Consider the following 26721-nt stretch of genomic DNA (forward strand, 5'->3'; position numbering starts at 1 on the left):
CAGGGGCAGCAGCGTCGCTGTTGACCAGTGGCCACGATCTACTATAGCAACTTTCCTTTAGTAGGGAGGGTAGCTAGCTAGTTGAATTTAGAGGTTGTAGGGAGGTCGTTATTCTGGTGTATTGACGTCGCTATTAGGAAAACACATTTTGCTTTGATCGCTACTAAGATTTGGAAACGTCGCTCAGAAACGGGACATAGGCAGGGTAAAAGGGGACGTTAAAACTTAGTCCTGGATCCTGCGTGGGAGATTCCGATCCAACCAAAGTTGTTTACAAGTTAGGGTTGTATGGTCGAAATCTTATTAGCGAGTTTTGGAGTAGCAAACTAGCTACATAATTCTCTGATTTGAAGAAAACACCACGAGGACACCCTGGATCGAGATACTTTTTAACCAAATAACGTGCAGTATGTCCGCCGAAGTTAGCTGTGACTCTGGACTGACAGCGAACTGCTCAAGTGGGGGAGAGAATCAAACCACGTCTGAGGCTCCCCAACTACAGCATAAAGCAGATAAGACACAACACGAGGACGGGCATCTAAAAACACAACTTGATCTGGTTGTTGATAAGGTTCACATCCAGATGGATGTGCAAGATAAATGCAAGGTTTATGACAAAGAAAACGACCAAAATGCTCCCAGCAGCAATGTGGACTCCAGTGAAAAGGTGCAGAAAAAAGTTATTGAGGCACCGCCACCCAAAGTAAACCCGTGGACTACGAGGAATCCGATCAACCGCGTGCCAAACAGCACTACCAACACGGACAACCAGGAGAAAGGTGAGGATTTTAAAGGTTACATGCAAAAGTCCTCATGCCATATGTTATGGTAGTAAAAAAAAAAGATGGCGAGATTGGCCACTCGGCAGGCTAGCTTGCTAAACTAGGCAACTATATAATGTATACTTATCACTGGGCACGTTCCAGTTAGCCTGCATTAGTCAGGTGTATTCACTCATCCAAACGTTGTAGTAGTATTTTTTCAAGATTGAGAGTTTAACCACCTCGCTTTAGCGATACACCACAATTTGAGGATTATTAATTCTGCTGATTCTGTTGCATACAAAACGTTCTCTGTGTTGCAAAGATATTTGTAAAAATATAAGGAAACAGACTTATCTACATTTGGCCAGTGTAAGTTCTAGATTAAGTTGCACAACATTCTGTTTGCAACCGAATAAGTGGAATGAGTAATGCTCATTTTACATACATTGTTTTTGGGTTTTGTCAGAAATATTTGTTATTTTGTGCCGGTGTCTGGTGTGGTTGTTTAAGCACCTGACTCCTGACCACACATGCCCACTGGTGACAGGGGTTCAATTGTCTGTGTTGCTCCTCCCTGTCTTCCTATTTTTATCTGTCTCCAAATCCTCTCCTTCATAATGTCCTGTCAATAAAAATACTAACCCAATCAGGTTAGGTCCCTCTACAGAATTTTTCCGATATAAATATTTTTTGCCAAACCATTTCAGAACTAAAACATTTTGTTTGGCAGAATGAATACCCCTTAGTATTTGAGTTGCAAAAAGTTTCTTCAACAGAGGCAAACAAAACGAAACAGAGACCTTTTTGGTGAAACATGTTTTCTATTCAACATATTTCGGGTATGTCCCTCCCTCTTATTCTGTTTGCTTCTGTTGGAGTAGCTTTGGCGTTTTGTTAAACTAAATCAATACACCCTTGGCATTGCTTCACATAGCACATTCTGTGGGGCTGACAAAATTACATATAGATACACACCCCTGTGTCAGCCTGGCTTGTTTACACAGAACCCTGTGTATATTGATGAGGCCTTAATATCTCCACTAACCATGGGGATTGTCCAGAGAGAGCCAGGTTCTAACTACATTTCAATGACATAAAATCTGATTCCTTATGCACATAATCAAGTTTCAACCTAATCTTGCGTAGGCATACCTAAAAACACAATGTCAGGTAACAATGCTGTCTTTTCTCGCATTTTTGTAAATGGAGAAAAAACTTGTTCATCTGAAGAGAACACTCCTCGCAAAACAACTCTTGCAACATATCAACATTTTTGGGTAGGCATGACTGAAACTTTGGATGTGAATTATGCTCATGAAAAATCTGTTTTCCCCTCAAGCAACAATGGAAAGATATCAATGTCACTTTCCTCAGATTTTCTGGGCCTATCACCTGTCTTCTTTCTTCTCTGATTTGCATTAGTGTATACTGTATACTTCTTCATGCTTTTAAAGTTCTAACATATTTCAAAATAATTTCTGAGATACTGAAGTGGAGGTGGAAATGGGGAACCAACACCACTGTGAAACCACTTGAATTTCCAATACAAAGTTGATTTCACACTTCAGAATTAACGGACCAACATGACTAGGTGGTGAACTTGTCAGATTGTATGTGGACCCTAGAAAGATTAGCATCTGCATCGGCAAAAGCCAGTGGTATTCTAATAAAGATGTTTGCATGATCGCTGCGCCTATTATCCTAGCTCCCTGCAACGCGCCCACGGCAGCGTGGCTAGATTGCTAGCTATAAAGTTAGGCTTCAATTGTGGGTAGCACTATCAATTTGCCCAAATGGCTATTGACCAACTAAAAAAATATATATATATTATTCTTAATAGTATCTGGATTCGTGTTGTTAGGTTATCGGGTAGTTTGGGTTTGCAGTAACAAGCAATTGCGTGCCAGTTGCTAGCTTAGCTGAAGTCTGTAAGTTAGCTAACGAATTGTACAGCCAGGCAGCGAACCGGAATGCACGAGTCAAGTGACAGTCAACATGTGGTCGAGATGTGGCTGTCAGAGCAAATCTAACAAAGACTATCCTTCCAGATACAAATATGTGATACCTCACGTTCATTGGCTTGTAGTACCCTCGTGTCGAATAAAACTGGTGAAATGCAATGCCTAAATGTTCGGAAATTGTAGTCCGCTGAGAAAGACTACGTCGTGCACTGTTAGCCGTATTCGATCTGTTGGATATAGACTGTGAGGTTTGCTGATGATGGTGGCCTATTGCCCACACCATCCCCCCAGTAGTTGATCAAATTGCATTGGAGTGCTGACAACTGCAACTTTAGCTAACTTCGGTAGCCGGCTTGTTTGTGAGGACAACCACACAGCCAGCTAAACCGATATGGTTTAATACGGTTAGCGAAACAGGGTCACCACTACCACTAAACTAAACCTTTATTTCTGAACCACAGAACTTTACGTAATTTCTCAAACACGTGCTAGACTTGCTGGCTTTGACGCGTTTGGTAACAACGATCATTGACTTCAAAATAGTACTGTACATGACTTCACAACCACTTCAGAAGATTCAGAGTTCCTCTATCGAGTATTCTTTTTAACTGAATAAAACGTCAGACATGAGGAACTACATTTAAACTGTCAGGAAGCCAAATAGCTCCTCTGTTTTTGCTGCCTCTATCTCCCCACCAGAGGACCTTACAGATGTATCTAGGCGTGCCTGCTACCTATCAGTTTGCCAACTATTTCCAGAATATTTCTTACTTCACATTATTTGAGTGGTAAATGTAATCATTCCAATGATACCATAATAGAGGCTGGTCTCTCAGACACTCAATCAGCCTAATCTAGATTGACAAACATTGGCTTCTCACAGTTTTGGCTGATTTTTCAGATCATCTCTGAAAATATGTAATGTAACTGGTCATATTTATACAGCTCCGGAACAAAATTAAGAGACCACCTCACCTTTTCCTTTCCTTTCCAAAAAAGCAAAAACCTTCCTTTTCAACTTTTTTGGAAAAGGAAAAAAAAAGGTGTAGTGGTCTCCTAATTTTTTCAGGTGCTGTATATATTTTGCCAGGTACATATTCCTATTTGCCTGAACAACCTGGAAGCAGTTGGATTAAATGTCTTGTACTGTGTTGCCCTTGTGGCCAAATACTGTGGCTAAGAGCTGTTCTTGGGGACAACTCAATCAAACCCCAGAGGGGCCCTGTTGCTGTTGAATTTGGTTACCAATACACGGGCAATTATAAAACATTTTAGTTTTTGATGTGTTTACAAAATGTCTTTTGTTGCTTATTTCAACAGAGCAACAGAACCCAATGAAAGTGGTCCGTGCAGCCAAGCCTAGAACAAGGAAATCCAGCAAGGTAACCAGTGGTGGCAATTTTTGTCTGATGTATGATGTGGCTCAGTGGTTTAAGTCGCTGCCTAGCAGTACAGTTGCGTTGTTACGGTCAAGGGGTTTCGTATCCTGGATACAGTGTTGCCACAGGTTCTAGGGGTCTTGGAGACTGCATGTTGGTGATAGACAGTGTTGCCTTGTCTTGTAGCAACTTGTACAAAGCTTGTTGAGCTAAATCATGGTTATTGCCCGGGATTTCCGCTGTCCTCCACTGCGTGTGTCACAAATACTTCCCAGTTGAGTGAGCAATGTGATAAGAAGCAGAACAGCTTGGTGAGATGTGTGTCAGAGGAAACGTTTTGATCTTTGAATATAGCAAGGCCATATTGCAAAATGGGCATAGTAAATCATATAAAATATATAAAATTATGAGTTGCCCTTTAGTTTCGAATTTGTTGTTGGGGTAAGACATAAAATGTATTGGCGATAGCTACTCAGCGCCATTTTAGAACAAGTGGAAGCTGCTCATTTGTGCCTTGTCTAATCGCGGTGCTTTCCAGTGGCCATCAACTTGACTTTGAGCCATCAGAGCTCGCAAAAGTCCAATTAAGGAGCCGGCAGGACTGAGGACACACAGGAATTACGTATAGCATGTGAATGTAGAGCCGAGGTCCAGTGATCTCGTTACCGGGTCCGTTCACATAATGTGGCTTCATTCTGGAGACCGGGGTTCAATAGCTGCCTCCACCGGTCACCTCTGTGTGTCCACCTGGCACCAGCTGATTTCCGCTTTCAATAAAACCTTTGCAAGACAAAAAAAAGATTACTATTTAAAAGGAAAAAAAGAAAATGGGGAAAAACAATGGCTTATCCAAGGGCATTAATGTGACCTATAGGATTATTTATTTTAATGTTGACCCCTGTTTTACCTAGTAAGTATGACTGAGAACCTGTTCTTATTTTCAGCAATGACCTGGAAGCAATTCCAACCACCTTGCTTAAGGGCAGAACTGTGAGCTCTGACATTCGATCTAGCAACCTTTCAGTTACTGGTCAGGTGCTCGTGCCATTAGGCCACCCTGACAGTCCCGATATCACATTAATCAGTGCTGTATTCAGATGCATGAAGATTAAAGGCTATTTCTCCCTCGCCCGTCCATGTAAACATTACGGGTATTGTCCCAGGCTGGGTGTTGCTGTAGTCATTATCAGTGACACCCCACTCCACTCAGAGAGAGGATTCTTGGGAACTGTAGGATTTTATTTAATATATCTGCGTCAAAACTAATCAGGACAATCAAAGCTAGATATCTACACTAGACGTCATTTTTTTCCCTGTGGCGTTTTGAAAACAAACCGCTGGCTAAAAACGGTTAAAATGTCACTTTTAACTAATAAAACCAACCCACCACAAGGCTGCATTAATACTCCTCTCTGCTCCCTCCCTCCCACATTCCAGTCCGGTGACTTCAGTGACATCACCAACTGGCCCACTCCCGGTGAACTGGCCAAAGAGGTAAGCCACCCTACCGGGGTTACCAGGACAACGGGGTCGTCGGGGTCATGGAGCAGGGAAATGTTGAATGTACTCTGACCACAACTCCACACCACTCCAGCAGCACCAGAATGTGATCAACACTGGAGGGAAATGTCCACCTGCCCGCAAGAAACCGGACGGGAACCGGGCGGAGAAGAGCCATGACCGGCAGGACGGGAGTGACAGTAAAGAGAACCGGGGGAATCTCCAGGAGCCCCTGACAGAGCAGCCCAGGGACCGAGAGGGGGAGGAGGGGGAGGAAGAGACTCGGAGGCGGAGAGGAGGTAAATGTTCTCACCTGAGGAGAGAATGAGGCGAAGAGAGAGGTGAAGGAGAGATTCGGGAAGAAGGGGAGGAGAGAGAGGAGGATGACACGACGAGGTAATTCGTCTCACCTGACGGGGAGAGGAGGAGGAGGAGGAGGAGGGAGGGGGAGTAAGGGAAAGAAGAGCTACGTAATTTTTCTTTCAAATTCCACAATTCTGAAGTGAAAAGGCTCCTCATATAATACAAATGCATTTCAACAACATGAATGGTTAATATTAACAATATCTAAAATATTAACGATTAATATATATATATTTTTTTGAATGTGATCAATGTGTATGCTCCAAATGAGTAGTTGTTTCAACCGTAATGGCAGATAAGAAAAGAGGGGGTGTCTCACGTCACGAACCGTTGCCTTGGAAAGGGGCAGAGTGTGTGAGCTTTGTACAGTTGAGAAGATCACTGACTTCAGAATATTGACGTACCTGACTTGATTAGGTGACCTCTTCCCCACAGACGGAAAGAGGCGACGGCCCTTTAAAGAGGTTTCCTGTTTTCCGTCACTGTTCTGTTCAGATGTGGTTTGTCCTCGTCTAGCCCTGACCTCCAGCCGTCTTTCTGATCTCCCATTGTCCATCTTGCTGCCAGGCTGGAGAAGAGAGCAGCCGGAGTATGTGGAAGACCTGACGGGCTTCCGCAGTGAGGGGGCTCTACGTGGAGGTCTACGGGGCCGAGGGAGGGGTCGTGGCAGAGGGAGAGGGGGCCGCGGTCGGGGTAAGACCTGATAGTTGTTTGTCGTTGTGTCTGAAAGACTGACTTGGATGTTGGCTGCCGGAAAAAATACTGTATTGTTGTTGTCGATGTCTCAGGTCGTTATGAGTTCGCTCAGACTCAGCGTGACTCGCAGGCGCCAGCTGAGTTTGGAGCCAAAAACAACATGGTGTACTACTACGATGATGGGGGCCGCGTTCAGATGTACCCGGTGGACGAGAAGCTCCTCAAGGAGTACATCAAAAGACAAATGTGAGTGCTGAATAGACAGACGGAGGGACAGCGTTCAGTGATGAACTCATGGTTTAGCCCAGCTCAGGTGGTACCCCTGCTCTTTCTCCCGAAATGCTTTTTAAAAAGCTGCATTAGCACAAACACAGTGTCAACTTTTAACTTGGTTTTTACTTTTGGTATTGGTGTGGAATGAACTCGTTGTGAAGTTTACCTTGACCAAAAGTTGCTGTTACTTGTTAGACTTGGGTCTTCATGTCACTGCTACTAGGCTGTGTGGGCTCATCCACGCTCCACTAGACCAACTGGGCTCATCCACGCTCCACTAGACCAACTGGGCTCATCCACGCTCCACTAGACTAACTGGGCTCATCCACGCTCCACTAGACTAATTGGGCTCATCCACTTAGACTAGACTACACTCCAATTGATGTCATCCACATGCCACTAGGATACATGGACTTATCCATTCTCTACTAGGCTACCTGGAGACATCCACGATTCACTAGGCCTTGTTTTTTGGCCGGCCACAGGGTCATTTTGTTACCCCTTGGCAGGTCTGCTCAGGGTAATAGTGATGGGTAGTTTGACTCTTTCAGATCCTGATATTTCTGAGTCGATTGGTTTAAAAAAATCTTTCTAGTCATTTTGTTAATTTGTTGTCAGTAACATCCTAACCATCCCAGACCCATTAGCCCTTTAGTAAATTGCTCATTGTTCAAATGAATGATTACATTTTAGTCACTTGATCTTTCAGTGATTTTAACTTAAGCAAAGGCTCTGTGTGTAGCTTCTTTAAAGCTTGGTCTGTCATGTCATTCAGATATCAATAATATAATTCAGTAAGCAATCTTGGTCTTTATGAGATCGCACAATGACAGCACAATACATTTAATCGAGTACAGAATCAACGTTGATTTCCCATTCCTTTTATTATCAATCTGGCCAGCTATGAACAGGAAAAAGAAAATATTTGAGAGGGAAATTTTTCTGGTATTTTCTGTATATTTTGGGAGGCCCATTTTCAGGTTATAAATGGTATGCTGTCTTAGTCATATCATTAATTTGCAATAGTTAGTTCAGTTGGGGAACATTAGATAGACACTTACCAGAAGACACTTAATTAGTTGGCTCCACCAGAAGACACTGTTAATTTGGTGGATGCGCCAGAGGATAATGTTATTTCGGTGGCTCCACCAGAGGATAATGTTAATTCGGTGGCACCACCAGAGGATAATGTTAGTTAGGGTGAGAGGGATTTGGGGAGAAAAAACAGGAGAGAGAGAGGGGAGGGGCACTGGGGAGAAAAAGAACCAGCTGGGGAGAGAGAGCTGGAGAGGGGGGAGAGAGAGAGCTAGAGAGAGCTAGAGAGAGCTAGAGAGAGAGAGAGCGAGAGAGAGAGCGAGAGAGAGAGCGAGAGAGCGAGAGAGAGAGCGAGAGAGAGAGCGAGAGAGAGAGAGAGAGAGAGAGAGAGAGAGAGAGAGAAGTGAGGGAGGCAATGGGGAGAGAGATGTGCCTTTCTATATATAGCCCAGCGCCTGGCCTGACAGACAGTGTAAATGATCTGTGGGCCTGACTGAGGAAGTCAAGGTGGGGGTTCATGCTGTATATTGGAATCAGAATAACCTTTATTCTCTAAGTATTTACACATACTCAGAATGGTTATTGGTGTTAAGGTGTAGATGCGTAAAGGATGTGAAGTGATGGTGTCATTGATCTCTTCCTGTACCCTGGAGCAGAGGACCAGTTTGTGTTCTAACTCTGTTTCTTATTCTGTATAACTGTATGTTTCTAAATAGTACAAGGACATTTAAGTAATTTAGCCAGCGCTAAAGACAAGTTCATACATGTTAATAAAGCTAGGTGAAACAACCATTTAGATTCTGTATGTCCATTTATGGTTACTACATGTCCATTTTTCAACCATAACATTGAAAACACAGAGGGCTATGAGTTTTCAGAACTTGATATTTTAGAGATGACATGTCGACACAATAATTCCTTATTTAGGGTCTCCCTCAACGACGGAGGGGTAGCCAAAGTAATAAGCTTCGGCAATACCTTTGAATGTTTCCTAAAGCCCACACAATCAGACCAAGCTTTTCCACAGCCGAAGTGTACAAAAGGCTAGGCAGAGTAAATATTAGTTCATAGTAATTTGGAATAATTTAGAAAGAGAGCTGAATTAAGTGGAGAGAAGCGATGCATCATGGGCGGTCTCTATTACTGAAGTCAATTCTAGATATTTTGTTGACCTTTACAACAAAGGCCTGTGTGCGCCGTTAAGAGTACATACATTTGTGAATACATGTACGCATATATACATTCGAGTACATATATTTGTTTCTCTTCAAGTGTTTGTTTGTGGCCACACCCAGCAATGTAAATGTTAATATTTCTCTAATACACCATTCAGATGTTGAAACCCTAAATACACTGTCCAATATAAAGTCCTCAGCTACACAAAGGGAAATATCTTATTAAATACATACTGCAGGGAAAAAAAACAACAACCATAAAACCCATCTGAATGAATGAGCTTGACCACATACAGTTTTTTTAAGGAAGTGAACTATACTCACTGTCTTCTAGTGAGTACTACTTCAGCCTCCACAACCTTGAGAGGGATTTCTTCCTGCGGAGAAAGATGGACGCCCAGGGCTTCCTACCCATCTCCCTGATCGCCAGCTTCCACAGAGTCCAGGCTCTCACCACCGACGTCAGTCTCATCGTACAGGTCCGTCGGCCGTAACCTCCGACCTCCAACCCTAGACCTTTAGTCGTAAAAAGGCTGACATGCTCCACCCCCGCTCTTTGGTTTTGGAAATCAGACTGCCACATTTCTCATATGGTTGTCGACAACGTTGCTGGTTAGCATGTGTCCTTCTTTTCAATCGGCGCGGAGATCTCTGTTGCCAAACCGTCTGCTGAAACGATTTAAAAAATGAAACGGGGGGTAAAGTTAAGGTAAAAAAAGAATCATGCTTTGTCCTTATTGGCCTTGGTTTCTAATCAAGGGTTCACCACTGAGCTTGTCGCTGTTCAGGGTTTGGAAGCGCTATGACCAGCAATGTTGTTAGAATGTGTACCTCTCGAACCATTATGTGGAAAAGGGAGGGGTGTGGCGTGTCCCCCCGTAGACCCTAAAGACAGGCATCGCGCAACTTTGTGCCAATCTGTGGCACTCATGGGAAGTTTCTGTTTTATTAAATTTGTACATACCCTAGGCAACAGTGTATGTGTTTTTAATGTAGTGGTCTGCCTGACTGTTCTAGGGCAACAATGACCAGGCAACAATGACCAGCATATAGTTTCAGTGAGGGACTATTCTGGCATTGAGGAGCTACACTTTACCGCTTATATCCCCTCCTTAGCCACTAGAATTAAACGATGACACAGAAAAAGAAGCTAGCAACATAAAGATCACAAATGTTTGCATTTCGAAAGTATCTAGTTTGCATCAGCTACCTTGACAAAGACTGTGTTTTGTACCTTCACCTGGGAACTGTCTGTATGTCTAGGCCCTGGAGAACAGTACAGAGGTCGAGCTGATCGATGAGAAGGTGCGTTGTAAATTAGACCCAGAGCACTGGCCGATCCCCACGCCTGCCGTTGTCGGTTCCCCGCGGACCGACTTCTCCCAACTCATCAACTGTCCCGAGTTTGTCCCCGGCCAGGCCTTCAGTTCCATAACCGGTTAGTAACTAATCCCACCCCTAACCCTCATCCTAATGACAGGTTAGTAACTAACCCCACCCCTAACCCTCATCCTAATGACAGGTTAGTAACTAACCCCACCCCTAACCCTCATCCTAATGACAGGTTAGTAACCAACCCCACCCCTAACCCTCATCCTAATGACAGGTTAGTAACTAACCCCACCCCTAACCCTCATCCTAATGACAGGTTAGTAACTAATCCCACCCCTAACCCTCATCCTCATGACCGGTTAGTAACTAACCCCACCCCTAACCCTCATCCTCATGACCGGTTAGTAACTAACCCCACCCCTAACCCTCATCCTAATGACAGGTTAGTAACTAATCCCACCCCTAACCCTCATCCTCATGACCGGTTAGTAACTAACCCCACCCCTAACCCTCATCCTCATGACCGGTTAGTAACTAACCCCACCCCTAACCCTCATCCTCATGACCGGTTAGTAACTAACCCCACCCCTAACCCTCATCCTCATGACCGGTTAGTAACTAACCCCACCCTTGACCCTCATCCTTATGAATGGTTATTAACTAATCCCATCCCTAACCCTCAACCTCATGGCTGGGTAGATGGACCCAACAGGACCTATACTATTGAACTGTTTGAACTCTAACCCCTAACCAGTAGTCAGTGCACACGTTATCTTTATTATCTTAACCTTTAACTCCTATGTCCTTTCCAATGTCGACTCCTCCCCAGGAACGTCTCCTGTCCAACAGACGGCTGTGGAACCTAGTGAACCTGAAGGTCAAGACCTTAAAGGTCCACCACAGGACCCTAAAGATCTACCACAGGACCCCAAGAGTCTATCACAGGACCCAAAGAGTCTACCACAGGACCCTAAAGGCCCACCCCAGGACACTAACCCAGCGAACGCCTCTTCCAGACAGACCGACCCTGAAGCTGAGCCCTGGATTCAGGTGGAGAAACGTCATCGCCAGCAATTCACCTCCAAGACCAAGGTATCTGACCCAGAACCCCCCCCCCCTCGTACCATGGTACATTGTACTTTTGTTGCTCATGTAGACAAAGTACAATTTTCCCCCCATGTGCCACTACTCCCACCTCTAGATGACCTGTGTTATGTAATTGTGCTGATAATGGGTGTTGTCTCAAGGGGGGCAGTGACCCCGCCCAGCATGATCCCCCATCCAAACCGACCCTGGACCAGGAAGAGCTGGACTTCCTGTTTGATGAAGAGATGGAGCAGCTGGCCCCGAAGAAGAACACCTTCACCGATTGGTCGGATGACGACTCTGACTATGAGCTTGACGACAGCGACGTGAACAAGATCCTGATCGTGACCCAGACGCCGCCGCACCTGAGGAAGCACCCAGGAGGGGATCGCACCGGGAACCACGAGTCCCGCGCCAGCATCACGGCCGATCTGGCCAAGGCCATCAACGACGGCCTGTACTACTACGAACAAGACCTGTGGACTGAAGAGGACGTCCCTGAGGCCCCTCCCATCAAGGTAACCCTCAACCCATTGGAGGGTGACAAGCATTTTAACCATGGAGGTATTGGCCCTAGCCTCACTCCTAACCAGACCAGTCTGTTACCGACTGCAAAGGCCTCCAACATGTTTACCCACCAGAGAAGGCAGTATGTCCATGGTTCCCCCATGAGAGGGTGTCTCTGGAGTTAACCCTTCACTGTTCTCTGATATAACCCCAGGGCTTCCTATTATCACAAACATATAGCTGGTTAAGGAACATAACAGGGAGTGAACATGTTGGAGATTGACTTTGATGCTTTGGTTTAGATTTACGTGACAGTGGCAGACCGCTGTTTACAAATTATAAAATGTAAAAAAATAGATTATACACCCTGGAAAATGTCAAATGATACCCCCTGGAAAGTTGTATATTTGTTCAGCTTTATTGCCACCATGTTCATTGATAGGTAAAAAAAGGTAGGAAGTTAACCCAGTTAAACATGTTAAAAAGGCAGGAAAGTTGGTACACATTTACCATCACAGATTTTTTTTGGAAGTAGAACCAGGTGCTCCAAAACAAGTGCAAATTATTAGCAAATCAATAGAGCGTTAGTTGGGAAAGACCAACATTTTTGCTCTTGATATCATTCCCATGATGTGGTATTTGTGCCAATTAAACTAAACCATCTGTTGCTCTTCTACCTTGTCCACGGACAACTTACAAAGGATGAAAACGAGTACGTAATTTACGTGAACTGTCCCTTTAATATAGTCAGCTGTGTGGGACCTCCGAGGTCAATGACCGATCCCTCCTGATAACCCTGTTGGCCGTCCGGTCTAATGTGTCAGGTGGGTTCGGGCAGTGAATGGTCCTGGCATTTACTATACCACGGGCATGGTCTCATTGGAGCTGCAAATGCCCGGAACAGAAGTTACAGTGGCATGGATACTCACATGAGGTCTTTCTAACTATGTGAGGAACTCATTAAAATAATCTATTAGTGGTTTATATGCTGTGTGTGTGTGGCAGGAGTAAAAGTCTCCAGGCGAGGAGAGCAGAGGTGAGGAGAGAAGACCATCTGTTGAGGCATAATAAACTCGGATGCGTTTAGCATATGAGACTCCCACACTCCCGTCTCCAGATCTAACCCCCCTTGTACCAGACTGACACTAACCACGTTAAATGCACTGCATCATCAGCCAAGTTTTGTGTCCACCTGTTTAACTTTATTCGATGTGAGTGTAGTGTGTTTTGCTCTGAGATGGCGTCCACTGTAGTGTGTTGTTTTGCTCTGAGATGGCGTCCACTGTAGTGTGTTGTTTTGCTCTGAGATGGCGTCCACTGTAGTGTGTTGTTTTGCTCTGAGATGGCGTCCGCTGTAGTGTGTTGTTTTGCTCTGAGATGGCGTCCGCTGTAGTGTGTTGTTTTGCTCTGAGGTGGCGTCCGCTGTAGTGTGTTGTTTTGCTCTGAGATGGCGTCCGCTGTAGTGTGTTGTTTTGCTCTGAGGTGGCGTTCGCTGTAGTGTGTTGTTTTGCTCTGAGGTGGCGTCCGCTGTAGTGTGTTGTTTTGCTCTGAGATGGCGTCCGCTGTAGTGTGTTGTTTTGCTCTGAGATGGCGTCCACTGTAGTGTGTTGTTTTGCTCTGAGGTGGCGTCCACTGTAGTGTGTTGTTTTGCTCTGAGGTGGCGTCCGCTGTAGTGTGTTGTTTTGCTCTGAGATGGCGTCCGCTGTAGTGTGTTGTTTTGCTCTGAGGTGGCGTCCGCTGTAGTGTGTTGTTTTGCTCTGAGGTGGCGTCCGCTGTAGTGTGTTGTTTTGCTCTGAGGTGGCGTCCGCTGTAGTGTGTTGTTTTGCTCTGAGATGGCGTCCGCTGTAGTGTGTTGTTTTGCTCTGAGATGGCGTCCGCTGTAGTGTGTTGTTTTGCTCTGAGATGGCGTCCGCTGTAGTGTGTTGTTTTGCTCTGAGATGGCGTCCGCTGTAGTGTGTTGTTTTGCTCTGAGATGGCGTCCGCTGTAGTGTGTTGTTTTGCTCTGAGATGGCGGCTGCTGTACCAACCTGAGAATTGCAGCATCTGAGTTAACACAGCAAGGTCGTCTGTTTGAAGGTCAAAGTCTCTTCTGTGATAAAGCAGAGGGAACATCACACCTGCTGATGGTCACATGATCAACTCCTCTTTCACTGAAGCAGCTTTACAACAGGCTAGTACACTGACAGACAAGCACTCCAATTTGACAGGCTAGGAACCTATTCTGACAGGCTGGTACCCCATTCTGACAGGCTAATACAGGGTTTCTCAGATTGAACAGACTTTAAAGTTACATTCCACTCTTTCCATTTGAGTTAACTGAATGAATTCCTGAGTTCTGTGACCATGCTGATTTTATGTCATTTACAACAGAAGACACCTTACTGAATTTTGTTAATATTCTTGTTGATGTTGTCAATGTTCTCAGCCGGAGGTTGAAAACTTCAAGAAGCTGACGGTCATCAGTAAAGATGAGTTTGACATCCTCACCCCAAAACCACCGGTTGATCCCAACCAGGAAGTCCCGCCGCCTCCTCCTCCAATGACAGGTTCATCTCTTCATTTCTTGGTGCTGTTGTGGTCGAGTTTAATTGAATTTGACCCAAACAATGTCAGTGCGAGATTGTGAATCTCCTCAGTAACTCCCAGAAAACAAGTCCACATTTAGGCTATTATTTGTATTTTTATTTCATACTTTTTTGAGGTACATATCTGGGTACGATGCTTCTGTGGATCTCAGTCCCAATATACAGCTCTGGAAAAAATTGAGAGACCACTCCTAATTTTTCTTAAACCAGCATCTCTACATGTATGGCAGCCATTCCATTCCAGTGTCTGTTAAATTCCAACACAGGCACACCTCATTTTACTTGATGTGGTACTGATTAGGTGATTACCTGAACCAAATCTAATTTCACAAGGAAAAGTATAAAAACCACTGCTGTGGTCATCACTATCCTCTGGATGGCAAAAACTGTGCAAGAAGTACCTCAAAGGTAATTTGAATAAAAAAATAACTATACAGCATGATAAGAGTTGAAATGAAAAGCTTTGAGTGAGGAAAAGAAGGGTTCAATTCTGGCTTTACTGGCAGAGGGAGACCGTGAACGTCGGGTTGCTTCTATCCTGAAAATTTCAAAGACGGCGGTTCATAAGAACAAGGTCAAGCAACAGACACTGTGGACAACAAAGCTACAGACTGGCAGAGGGCGAAAAACGACTGTCCACTGACCGAGATGACTGTCAACTCATTCAAATGTCACTCAACAACCGTAGGATGACATCAACTGACCTACAAAAAGAATGGCAAACAGTAGCTGGGGTGAAGGGAACGGCGAGGACGGTTCGAAACAGGCTCCTAGGGGCAGGGCTGAAGTTGTGCACATTTTCAGCTTTGCCCAACACCTGGTCATCTAATGGTTAGACGGAGACCTGGAGAGGCCTACAAGCCACAATGTCTCACACCCACTGTGAAATCTGGTGGAGGATCGGTGATGATCTGGGGATGCTTCAGCAAGGTTGGAAGTAGATTTGTCTTTGTGAAGGATGCATGAATCAAGGTTATTCTGGAAGAACACCTGCTTCTTTCTGCTCTGACAATGTTCTGCAAATCTGAGAATAGTTTTTCCAGCAGGACAGTGCTCCATGCCACACAGCCAGGTCAATCAAGGTGTTGATGGAGGACCACCAGATCAAGACCCTGTCATGGCCAGCCCAATCTCCAGACCTGAACCCCATTGAAAACCTCTGGAAGATGGACGGTCACAAGCCATCAAACAAAGACGAGTTACTTGAATTTTTGTGCCAGGAGCGGCATAAAGTCACCCAACAGCAATGTGACTGGTGGAGAGCATGCCAAGACACATGAAAGCTGTAATTAAAAATCTGGGTTATTCCACCAAATATTGATTTCTGTACTCTTCCTAAGTTAAAGCATTAGTATTTTGTTGTTGAAAAATGAATATGAATTTGTTTTCGTTGCATTATTTGAGGTCTGAAAACATTGCATATTTGTTTGGGTTATTTTGACCAGTTATTTTCTACAAATAAATACTCTAAATGACAATATTTTATTTGGAATTTGGGAGTAATGTCCGTAGTTTATAGAATGAACCAAAACTGTTCATTTTACTCAAACACATACTTATGAATAGTAAAACCAGAGAAACTGATAATTTTGCAGTGGTCTCTTAATTTGTTCCAGAGCTGTATTCATGTAATTCTCACCAGTCAACAGCATTATAGATGGAAACAACTTTTCTGATTTCTAGTTATGCTATCAGCTTATTTGTTTGTGTGGAAACATTACGCAGTCAATTCTCAATTTAAATAGGACCATTTCTAAAAGTTATGCAACAAAAACTATATTTGAATTAGACTTGAGGAACTACACTGTGGACATGTTACAATGAACAGGCAGTGACAGATAACTTTTTAGATATTGACTGTGTGCCAATAACAGCATTTATCTTGGCACGGTTTGCATTCCTCTGACCTCTTTACCACTGTAGGTTCCACGGAGCTGAAATACTCTTATTCCATTTCAGTTTCAGTCAGACAATTCAGATTTTTTTGCCTATGATATGGATGATATATGGTCATGTATTAAAAAAGATGGTAACACTGTCCACGGAATTGAATAACTGTGCTGAATGTTTTGAGACCGCCCTCCTACGACTGCGCTTTAAAGGCTGTATGTCCCTTTGGTGAGACATACTGACCAATGTTTTCTGTTGTGTCTCAGAGGAGACGGCCGGGTCTCCCTCCACATCTCCCCCAACCTCTCCCCAGCTCCCCCGGACTCCCCGCACCCCCAGAACCCCTGGCCGTCAGGACCCAAGCAAGACCCCGCGCTTCTACCCCGTCACCAAGGACTGTGGCAACATCGACGTGCAGGTGTGTCTCGTCTGTTCCCGCGTCTCTCAGGGCGTGCACACGGCGTGCACACCGCGCCCTGAGAGTGTCTCTCCTGGATGTGGACAAATGAATCCACAGCTAAAGCGAGATGTTGATCCAATTCCCGAAACACACAAGCCAGTCCAATTCAGAATATGTTAAAAGCAGCTGATTGTGTGTTTTGGAAGGCCTAGTTCAGTGGTTCCCAACCAGGGTAACTAGAATCCCTGGGGTTACTTGGCCTTTTCTCTGGGGGTACTAGGAGAAGGTTGGGAACCCCTGATCCTAGTTAATTTCGTTAACTAAACACCAGTTAATATGTTAAATTGATCAGTTCCTTATTTGAAATCCACACGTGCCACCGAGTTAAAGAAGTTTTTTATGAAAAAGTGGCACAGAATTTCTCCTGACAGATCCCCAACTACAGGGAGTGTCATTGAGCATAAGGGGGCAGTTGCTTTTTCCACCCTGGTAATTGAGTGATTCATAAGAAAATGTAAAATAGGTGATACAACAAGAAAGTGAAATACATTTCACCCTGGTTCCCTTTTATCTAATATTAGGTTTTGGTTGAAGACCGAGAAATATCGTCTCGTCTCTAACTTGTGGTGGTTACATGAGGAAGCATTTTGATTGTCTGAAGGTCAAAGATGACAAATTCTTGACAGTCCTATAGAATTAAACGGTCCCTCTTTAATTTCCATCTTCCATTGGGGGTGTTCCAGGGTGGTATGTGCTGCGTTTTGGAGACGAGGTTTAACGTCCGGTTATGTTCAGTCCTAACAGTAGGCAAGAACGGAAGAAGGGGTGAAATGCTTGGTAACTCGATGTGTCTGCATGCTTTTCTCTGTCTGTTTGTTTGTGTCAGCCGCTGAATTATTGTCAGAGGTCAGACTGTGACAGTGTTGTGTGTCTCAGACCCCCAGGAAGAAGAAGACTCGTCACAGCTCCAATCCTCCTCAGGAGCAGCATGTTGGCTGGGTCATGGACTCCCGAGAGCACCGGCCTCGCACCTCCTCTATCAGGTAGTACTACTGTTGCACCTCCTCTATCAGGTAGTACTACTGTTGCACCTCCTCTATCAGGTAGTACTACTGTTGCACCTCCTCTATCAGGGTGTTTTACTGCTGTGACTCCTTTATCACTTCTTTTACCAGGTAGTATAACTAATGCACCTCTATCCCATCCATTCCCCCTCTCCTCCATGTTCCTCCTCTCCTCATGCTGTTCCTCCTCTCCTCCTGATCCCTACAGTAGCTCCAATGCGTCTCCGTCTGAAGCAGGAAGCTATGGGTGCACCCCCCGGTCTTTCCCCAAGTTTTGGCATCCGTCTCACGAGATGCTGCGCGACAACGGCTTCACTCACCAAGGCTACCACAAGTACCGCCGACGCTGCCTCAACGGTGAGGCTTTTGACCTCTGACCCCTCGCTCTTCTGGGCCGCCTCATCTTTCATTTATTTTCCATGGAGTGAAGAGAGGTCGTTCATTTCTTTGTTTGTTTTTTTTTCCTCAGAGAGGAAACGCCTTGGAGTTGGCCTGTCCCAGGAGATGAACACACTGTTTCGGTTCTGGTCCTTTTTCCTGAGAGACAACTTTAACAGGAGGATGTACGAAGAGTTCAAGCTATTCGCTCTGGAAGACGCTAAGGAAAACTACAGGTACACGCAGGGACCTGCCCTTGTTTCAAGACACATGGCTCTTTCTACTTCATACTCCTATTTTGGGGGGTTATTTTCACTGCATTCCGACAGTTTGAGTCCAAGAGGGAGACTGGCAGACGGTAGGACAGTAGAAAGGGAGGATGCTGGGATTGACCCCCGGTCTCTTGTGGGTAGCTATACATGCGACTTGTGCAGCGCAGTTTTACCATTAAACCACGGCTCTGTACATTGTATTTGTATGTGAGGTTATTTTGGGGGGGGTTCATGTAGTTGGAACTCCATCCTTCCTACTGACGTTCCCCTCGTCACCGAACGTTGTGGTGGAGATACCGGTCCGTTTTATTACTCACACAATGCCAATAACAGCTCGGTATTCCTTTGTTTACTCCCTCACTTCTCCGGAAGGTATGGTGTGGAGTGCCTGTTCCGTTACTATAGCTACGGCCTGGAGAGGAGATTCCGAGGAGACCTCTTCAAGGACTTCCAGGAGGAGACTCTACGCGACTATGACAAGGGTAGCTACTTTACTAACCATAACTTGTCTACATCGTTTTGACAACCTCTTTTTAACTGCTCGCCATCAGCGTGTGGGCCTGTGTGGGTCGATCAGCTTTAGTGGGATGTCTATTGTCTTAAAGCTGCTGACAAAGCAGTTCCCCCATCCGTCTTTTTGGCAAACGTCTGAGGGATGGGTCTTGAAGAAATAGACCTACCCTCAAAATCATAGGTGATGCTACAAAAGCATGGCCTGACCATTTAATATATCTCAATTATAGCTTTAGCCTTGCCTTCTGGCCCAGAGCCTTTGAAATCGTGCCGGTGTCATCAGGGTTATCCACTGAACCCTGTTGTACTATTCATTCAGCCTTGGAAGCTGCCCAAGAACGCTGTAATCAGAGTCCAGACCATCACAATTAGCTGGATGAGTGTGCTGCCTCCCTACTGTTTCACACAATCTAAGCAGAGCTCTGTGATTGGCTGAGCAGTCGTGGTAAAACGAGTACAAGGACGAGTCCAAACCTGAACTTGGCACTGGTTATATCTGATATGTCCACAAGGGGGCAATTGGGGTTTTTAGACACAGGTGAATCTAATGTTGACTGTTTACGTTTGCTGCAATTCAAATCGGCTGAGTCAGTTTGAGATGGCAGTGCTTTAATGACAGGAGCCAGCAGACGAGCTAGATGGAACTACATGAAGTGCCCCTCAGTCAACACTACCTAGATCTGGAACACTTAAAGGGATAGTTTGTCCAAAATCCATATTTTTCTCAACATTCAAAAGATAATCCTGAAGGGAGGGTCATTTTTTTTCAAACGATCCATTAGTCAGCTCTGTCCCTGTCTGTAATTAGCATTATTAGCATCGTCCAAATTCATGAATGGAAACGGTTCGTACCGCTATCGCAGAGCTGCATTGCAAGCGGAAAACTACTTAAAAACACTCAGACAGGTGGTTTTAATTTTCGCTATGTAATTCTCATTTCAAATAAACGAGTACTTCCTCCACGTTCATCCCTAACTCTTTCCCAGAATATCCGGAGACAATGTGTACTTTGTGTATAGCAACATAGCAATCGGAAGTGTTACTTACAATCTGTCTTTTCTCCACGGGTTGTACTGGGTAACTTGATGGAATTGCATTCGCCTTTAGTCCTCTTCTAAGTGAACGTGGGTCACGATGCTCTGTAAGATGTTTCTCGCAAACTTGGTATGTCCAGGGTTTTTCCTGGCTGAAAATTAGGCAACGGTGGTACCCCAACCCCCACTCTACTGGATGCCCCTCTGTGATATACTTTATGTAATATCTGGCCACTTGAAAAATAAATCTATTATAGTGTTAAATCTGCCCTGTTGTCCATGTCCACTTGAGCAGCTAGTGCACACTACAATGTCCTCCCTAATATAATAACAACCAAAAAAACAAGCATAAATCTGTTCTTTGCATATTAAGATGTTACATCTTAATGTTTGATCCTTTTTTTTTTTTTTTTACATAATGTAGGATTTTACCCCTAATCTGTGTTTTTAGTTCTCTGCCTGTCCAGGACCAGTAGACATTTTAGTGGATTTAGGTGCTTCCAGCCAATAGTTTCTGCTTTGCTTTGAAGATCTAGGAATGACATAAAAATATGAAATCACGTTGATTAATTAAAGCTAATGTGATTAATTATAAAGCTAATGGCTTCTGACTTCAAAGGGATTGCTCGTCCAAAATTCATATTTTTCTCAAAGTCCACTCCCCAAAAGATAATCCTGAAAATGTTTACTTGTTGTTATATTTAATCGCCATTAGCTTTATAATTAATCACAGTCAATATCATTATTTTTGTTGTTATACTATGTCCTTGTTAATTTGACTTGCATTAAATACACATCAGAGCTGTAGGCCTTGTTGTGTTGTTTTTTTTCCTCCATCCTTGCCTTGACGCCACATCATTTATCCCCCTCTCTCGACTTTCTTCAGCTGTAGCCTACTTGGCTGTGCTGCTTGTGCTCATCCAGCGTCTTCACACTCATTTATATTGACTTAAATATGTTAGTTATATATTTTTACACTGTATATTGCATACCAAATGTTGTTGGAGACAGTATTCTATATGCCATAATCTAATCGTCTTTTCACCAGTCGTCTTTGTCTGTCTCGCAAACTCTATTGAAAAAATGTAATCTGAAACGTTAACAAAAGTTATGCTGATTGGATGTAGTTTAGATGTTAAGTTCTATATAAATATTTTGGCATGCTTGGGTGTAAAAGAAAATTAGGTACCACTTGTTTTTGGGACTTGACTGATCCCTGTGATCTCAGGACCGTTATGCAAGGTTGCCAGATCATTGGCATCAGTAAACCCAAACAAATGCCATGTCTTCTTTACAACCCTATCTGTAAATTGACCCGCCCAAGCACTTTATATATAGCCCATTTGTGGGGGAAACCTGCCCAGTTGTCGGGGAAACCTATCCATCTGGCAACACTGCCAATATGAAAAATGTTTCCTCCTACTGTCACATTTGCTGCAGTACATCGCTGGTAAGCTATTTAGCGTATGAGCGGCAAATTGTTTTACCATGCTGACACATAGAGGCGGTGCGAGACTTTGGGAAGACGGACGCTTTTGAGTTTTAAAAGCAGGAAAATCCCTGATGTCTCGTTTGGTGAAGTTGCTCCATTGATTCTCCCACAGTACGACTCGTACGACTCAATTGTTCCAATTGCAGAGTGGGTAGAATTACATTTCTAAAACCCCAGGAGCAGGCTAACAGCGTGGTCAAAATGAGATCAGGCAGAAGTTGATCCAAAGGATCCAAAGTTCAACGTTTATTTATCAAACGCACCGAATAACACAGCGTCCTCCTGCCCAAAGAAGTTCTTGTGACATGGCACCTGACATCTACGTAGTAAGAATATAGCAAGAATACAGACTAGGATAAGCTAAATCGTAAATACTGAAGGCATAATAGGATTAAAGAACATTAGAAAGCTATCACAAATTCTTGAACGGGTATTTCGGTGATTGGGAACTGGGAGGAGTGCTGCATTCGTTGTAACTGGAATCTGGAGGATCATGGGATCTGGGAGTTATATGTCGTCCTGGTGATGGGGTTGTGAGAACTGTGAACAGACCTTACAGATATAGCAACGAGTGAAACCTCAAGTCTCCTCTCCCACGTCCCTTGTACCTTTCTTATGACCGCAGCATTTTCCACAATTACAAATATTATTCCGAGATCCACCGACGAAAAGGGGCCAGCTAGGCGAAGCAACCGATCTTCACATAGCTTGTTGAGGTTAAAGTTCACGCTCACCTCAATGACATCACTGCCGAAGAGCAGAAGCTGTGTATGGTGGCTATAGGAAATAGTTTGCTAGTGCCGGTTTGAATTCAGCCAATGCCGCCGGCTGTTTCTTCAGTGTACAGTCGATGCTACCATGACAGATTACTAAATGTAGTTTGAAGTGTTTTGGAGGAGTTTGTCGCTTGCAATGTAGCTTTGCAATAGGGCTATGAACCATTTCCTTTTATGAATTTGGATAGTGCTAATAACGCTAATTACAGACTGGGACAGAGCTCAATAATAAACTCTTGACTGTCTTCAGGATTATCTTTTGGGGAGTGGACTCAAAATATGAATTTTGGACGAACTATCCCTTTGAAATCCGAAGCCATTAGGAAGGTACTTATATAACTAGATGGAAGCATTTGGTGAGTTTCCTGAAAGCAGTGATCAAATGGAAGTAGACGCTCAATCACTGGCCCAGAAGGCCTTCAGCACTGAAACGGCAGCATGTCTGACAGGGTCTAGGACTTCAGCACTGAAACGGCAGCATGTCTGACAGGGTCTAGGACTTCAGCACTGAAACGGCAGCAAGTCTGACAGGGTCTAGGACTTCAGCACTGAAACGGCAGCATGTCTGACAGGGTCTAGGACTTCAGCACTGAAACAGTGGAATTTCATGACATTAACATCAATACACGGCTCCTCTTCACTACCTAGTGGATTAAAATGTTCCTCTGCTTTTGAATGACGACCTTTTGGACTGTTAAGAGTGTCCATCTTCAACACCAAGCCTAGGCCTCTATGCTCTGTGCTGTAAAACAAGAAAAACATGCAAAATGTTAGGCCCCCTTTTCATTTATTATGTCATGCTTGAATGTCGTGGTGTTTGCTTATTCAATGTGATCTATTCATACTATGCCCTATTTACGTGTGTACTGTATGTCCATTAATAGGGTATTAACATATCATACGTACTATAAGAAATTGGTATTTGCTCACGTGACTTAGAGCCAAGCGTTTCAAAAATGTCACTGGTAGAAATGGGCCGTGTACATTTCCTAGTTGAATGTAAACCACAATATTCAGAATTCATAATGATGTTCAGCTCTTGACGAATCATCAGAAGCAGCCATTGTTTTTCATAATCTCAGTAGTCTGTTAAAACTACCACCCCATTTTGAAAAGCCTACATTCTAGGGTGGGTACAAAGCTCAGTTCTATCTGCCTGTGCCCCCATTCATGACACTGTCATCTACCTATGGCCCTGGTTCTAACACTGGGCTGTCTTCTGTGCTTTCAGGTCAACTGTACGGTCTGGAGAAGTTCTGGGCCTTCCTGAAGTACTCCAAGATGAAGAACCAGACCATCGATCCTAAACTGCAAGAACACCTGAACAAGTTCAAAAACTTGGAGGACTTCAGAGTGGATGTGAGTAGTGTGTGTCGGGGGCAGTGTGGGGGGGTTATTGAAATGCAACATCCAGGAAAAATGAAGACATTTGAGTCCAGACACTCAGCTTACCTCCAAACGAGGCCTGATATTGTTGTAGGAGAAGTTGATGCACAAATGTTAGGGTTTGGGTCAGGGGATTCTGACCTCTCCCATCTACATGTTGCAGCCTCCAATGGGAGAGGATGGAGGCCGGAGGATACGTTCCTCTTTGGCAGCAGATGAAGGTAGACGCAGGCGACACCCATCCAACCCCACATCAAAGCCTGGCCACACCTCCAAGATGGCGGCTGGCCCTACTTCCTCTGCCACCCCTGCTGTGTCAGGAACCAGACCGGCCAAAGAAAACGCCAAGAGGCTCCTCCCAACTGAGGGGAGGAAGGGAGAGATTGGAGTTGGCAACACCAAGAAGGACACTTGTGCACCCATCAAATAAGTCCCTCTCTTCAACCCCTGTTCTACTGGTGCACCCATCAAATAAGTCCCTCTCTTCAACCCCTGTTCTACTGGTGCACCCATCAAATAAGTCCCTCTCTTCAACCCCTGTTCTACTGGTGCACCCATCAAATAAGTCCCTCTCTTCAACCCCTGTTCTACTGGTGCACCCATCAAATAAGTCCCTCTCTTCAACCCCTGTTCTACTGGTGCACCCATCAAATAAGTCCCTCTCTTCAACCCCTGTTCTACTGGTGCACCCTTCAAATAAGTCTCTCTTCAACCCCTGTCTCAGTGGTACACCCAACAAACTAGTTTGTCTCAATGTAGACAGCCTCTAAAACCTTACACCTTGAATTACGTTTTATATCCGAGTGTACGTGCAAGTGCAGTTGCTCAAGTAAGGGTGAGTTCAGAGTTGGCTAACTCGCTTACGGAGTTCACTAACTAGCTACGCGTCTCACAAGGAGTCTGACCAATGAGGTTTTAGTCACAGAAATTAGTTGTGTGACAATTCACAACCACAGGCGTTAGATACGTGACTGCAGTTTGCATTGAATTGTGGGTGGCATCAACCTTGCAAGTGAGCGAAGTTATTCACTAATCTCCTCAAGCTAAATCAAGGGCAGAGGGGGCAGCTTTTGTAAATTGGAGTGGCACTGAAGATGGGTATCAAAACTGCATCCGGGTAAACCCAGAATTAAAGTGTTTAGGGTCTGTCTACTATGCGAGTCCACCCAATACCTGCAACCCATATTTTACTGATGCACCCAACTAATTAGTTTCTCCCTCTAACCCCTAACCTACTGGTGCACCCAACAAATTACTCCCTCCAACCCATATTCTGCTGGCGCACCTGACAAATAATGTTCTACCTCCAGCCTGTGACTGAGACTCCCAGGCTAAAATGAGACGCTTAATCTAGTCCGTAAGAAACAAACAGTGCACAAGCCTTAACTCATTAACTATCAGTCACAGCCAGTGCTGTGTTCAGGCATGTGTTCATATTTTGTCATTCAATACTCTGATGATTGATTCGATTGTTGTCTGAATATTTTAGAAACATGCTAGGAAGGGAAGTTATTGTCACAACTTACAGCTCAAAAGTTTACAGAAAGACTGCATTCCACCAGATTGCATAGAATGAGTAAAACAATCTGCCTTTTGATCTTGATAGACGTTAGCCATCTATCTTTCTAAAGGAGATAATATCAGGGGTGCCTTACCTTTCAGTAAGTGTCTCCTGGATACAGATCTATCCAGCATTTCCGCTGAAGAGGTAATTGCTAGCTTTTCTAGTTTGACATTAGCGTGCTTAACAGTCTTGGGTGCCTTGTGTTAATTTTATTTTTAAGCAAGGGCAGTGTCTTTTGCCAGTGGTGCATTTTGCCCTGTTAAATGGGATTAACATGTTTTATTTACATGTTAGCCTTGACAAGTACATCCTTCTTTACACATTTGAGAGCTGGTTAGTGAACCACCCGGTTGCTTTAGTGTTTCATGTGATCCCTCAGGCTCTGCCTCCTCTTAAAAAAAACATTATTGGGACAATGTTGACTTTACTTAAATTGCTTGAATTAGGAAGTTTCTACAGACTTAATGATTTTGATATTCTTAAATCAGATCTTTCTAAAGAAATTGTATTTCTATCAAGTTTGAAATCCATTGGAAGATAATTTATTGTTTTGTTTATTTTATTCCTTGATTTGATTGTTATCGGTTTTTATGGCTTTAACTTTTGGATTTTAATATTTTGGAATATTACAAACTTGAAGAAATGTGAATTATATGTGGATTTAATTATGCGTGACAGATTTTATAAAGGCCTTCTATATCAGTATGGTAGAGTTGGGCTTGTAGAGGCTTTCTTGATCATGATTGTAGAGTTGGGCTTATAGAGGCCCTCTGTATCACAGTGGTAGAAATAGGCTAATAGAGGCCCTCTCTGTCAGTATAGCAGAGTTAGGGTTAACCCATTCACAGGGCTTCAAGCGTTGCTTTAAAAAATGTACATATTTTACAAATCATTTGGAATTTTACTTTCCCCTTTTATGGAGTGTGTCTGTCTGTGTCTGTCTATCTGTGTGTGTGTGTGTGTGTGTGTGTGTGTGTGTTTTTTTTAGAGTTAGGTATGCATGTTGATACCAGGTTTACTTTAATTATATGTAAAATGTGAAAATATATAAAGTAACAGAACTGATTGTTTAAAGACATGTTGCGTAACTGTTTGGCATGATGTTTGCTGAAATTACCTATAATGCATTACCATCACACATGTTAATTACTTTCAGTGCAAACATCACATCCTTATATTTAATGAGCTACAAACTGATATTGTAATATTTAGTGGGTTACCATAATAATAATATTCAGCAAGTTACCATTTGATATTATAATATTTTGTTACAGTGCTGATATAATAATAATCTTG

General features: G+C 43.9%; 1 protein-coding gene across 3 annotated transcripts; it reads left to right on the forward strand.

The window, feature by feature from the left end:
- Window positions 1-26503, forward strand: larp1b (La ribonucleoprotein 1B). Of its 3 annotated transcripts, none has more exons than XM_034297452.1 (18): window positions 1-779; window positions 4046-4107; window positions 5542-5598; window positions 5699-5903; window positions 6484-6660; window positions 6756-6909; window positions 9481-9625; window positions 10410-10584; window positions 11308-11570; window positions 11726-12082; window positions 14497-14617; window positions 16813-16964; window positions 17883-17989; window positions 18219-18367; window positions 18480-18624; window positions 19033-19142; window positions 23707-23834; window positions 24025-26503. In XM_034297452.1, the coding sequence occupies exons 1-18, from the start codon at window positions 410-412 to the stop codon at window positions 24289-24291; spliced, it is 3144 nt and encodes a 1047-aa protein (XP_034153343.1). In that variant the 5' UTR covers window positions 1-409; the 3' UTR covers window positions 24292-26503. The 3 variants fall into 3 exon arrangements, with proteins under 3 accessions (XP_034153343.1, XP_034153344.1, XP_034153342.1); XM_034297453.1 differs by having other exon boundaries at window positions 6535-6660; XM_034297451.1 differs by lacking the exons at window positions 1-779; window positions 4046-4107; window positions 5542-5598; window positions 5699-5903 and having other exon boundaries at window positions 6403-6660; window positions 24025-24274; window positions 24320-26503.
- The last annotated feature ends 218 nt before the right edge of the window (window positions 26504-26721 follow it).

This window comes from Esox lucius, chromosome 15, assembly GCF_011004845.1.
Source record: "Esox lucius isolate fEsoLuc1 chromosome 15, fEsoLuc1.pri, whole genome shotgun sequence".
In the NCBI taxonomy this organism is placed as follows: Eukaryota; Metazoa; Chordata; class Actinopteri; order Esociformes; family Esocidae; genus Esox; species Esox lucius.

Coding starts and splice junctions, on each gene's coding strand:
- larp1b (XM_034297452.1), top strand. CDS start 410: ATGTCCGCCGAAGTTAGCTGTGACTCTGGACTGACAGCGAACTGCTCA. Junction 6,910..9,480: donor GAGTACATCAAAAGACAAAT/GTGAGTGCTGAA, acceptor ACTGTCTTCTAG/TGAGTACTACTTCAGCCTCC. Junction 17,990..18,218: donor CCTCGCACCTCCTCTATCAG/GTAGTACTACTG, acceptor TGATCCCTACAG/TAGCTCCAATGCGTCTCCGT.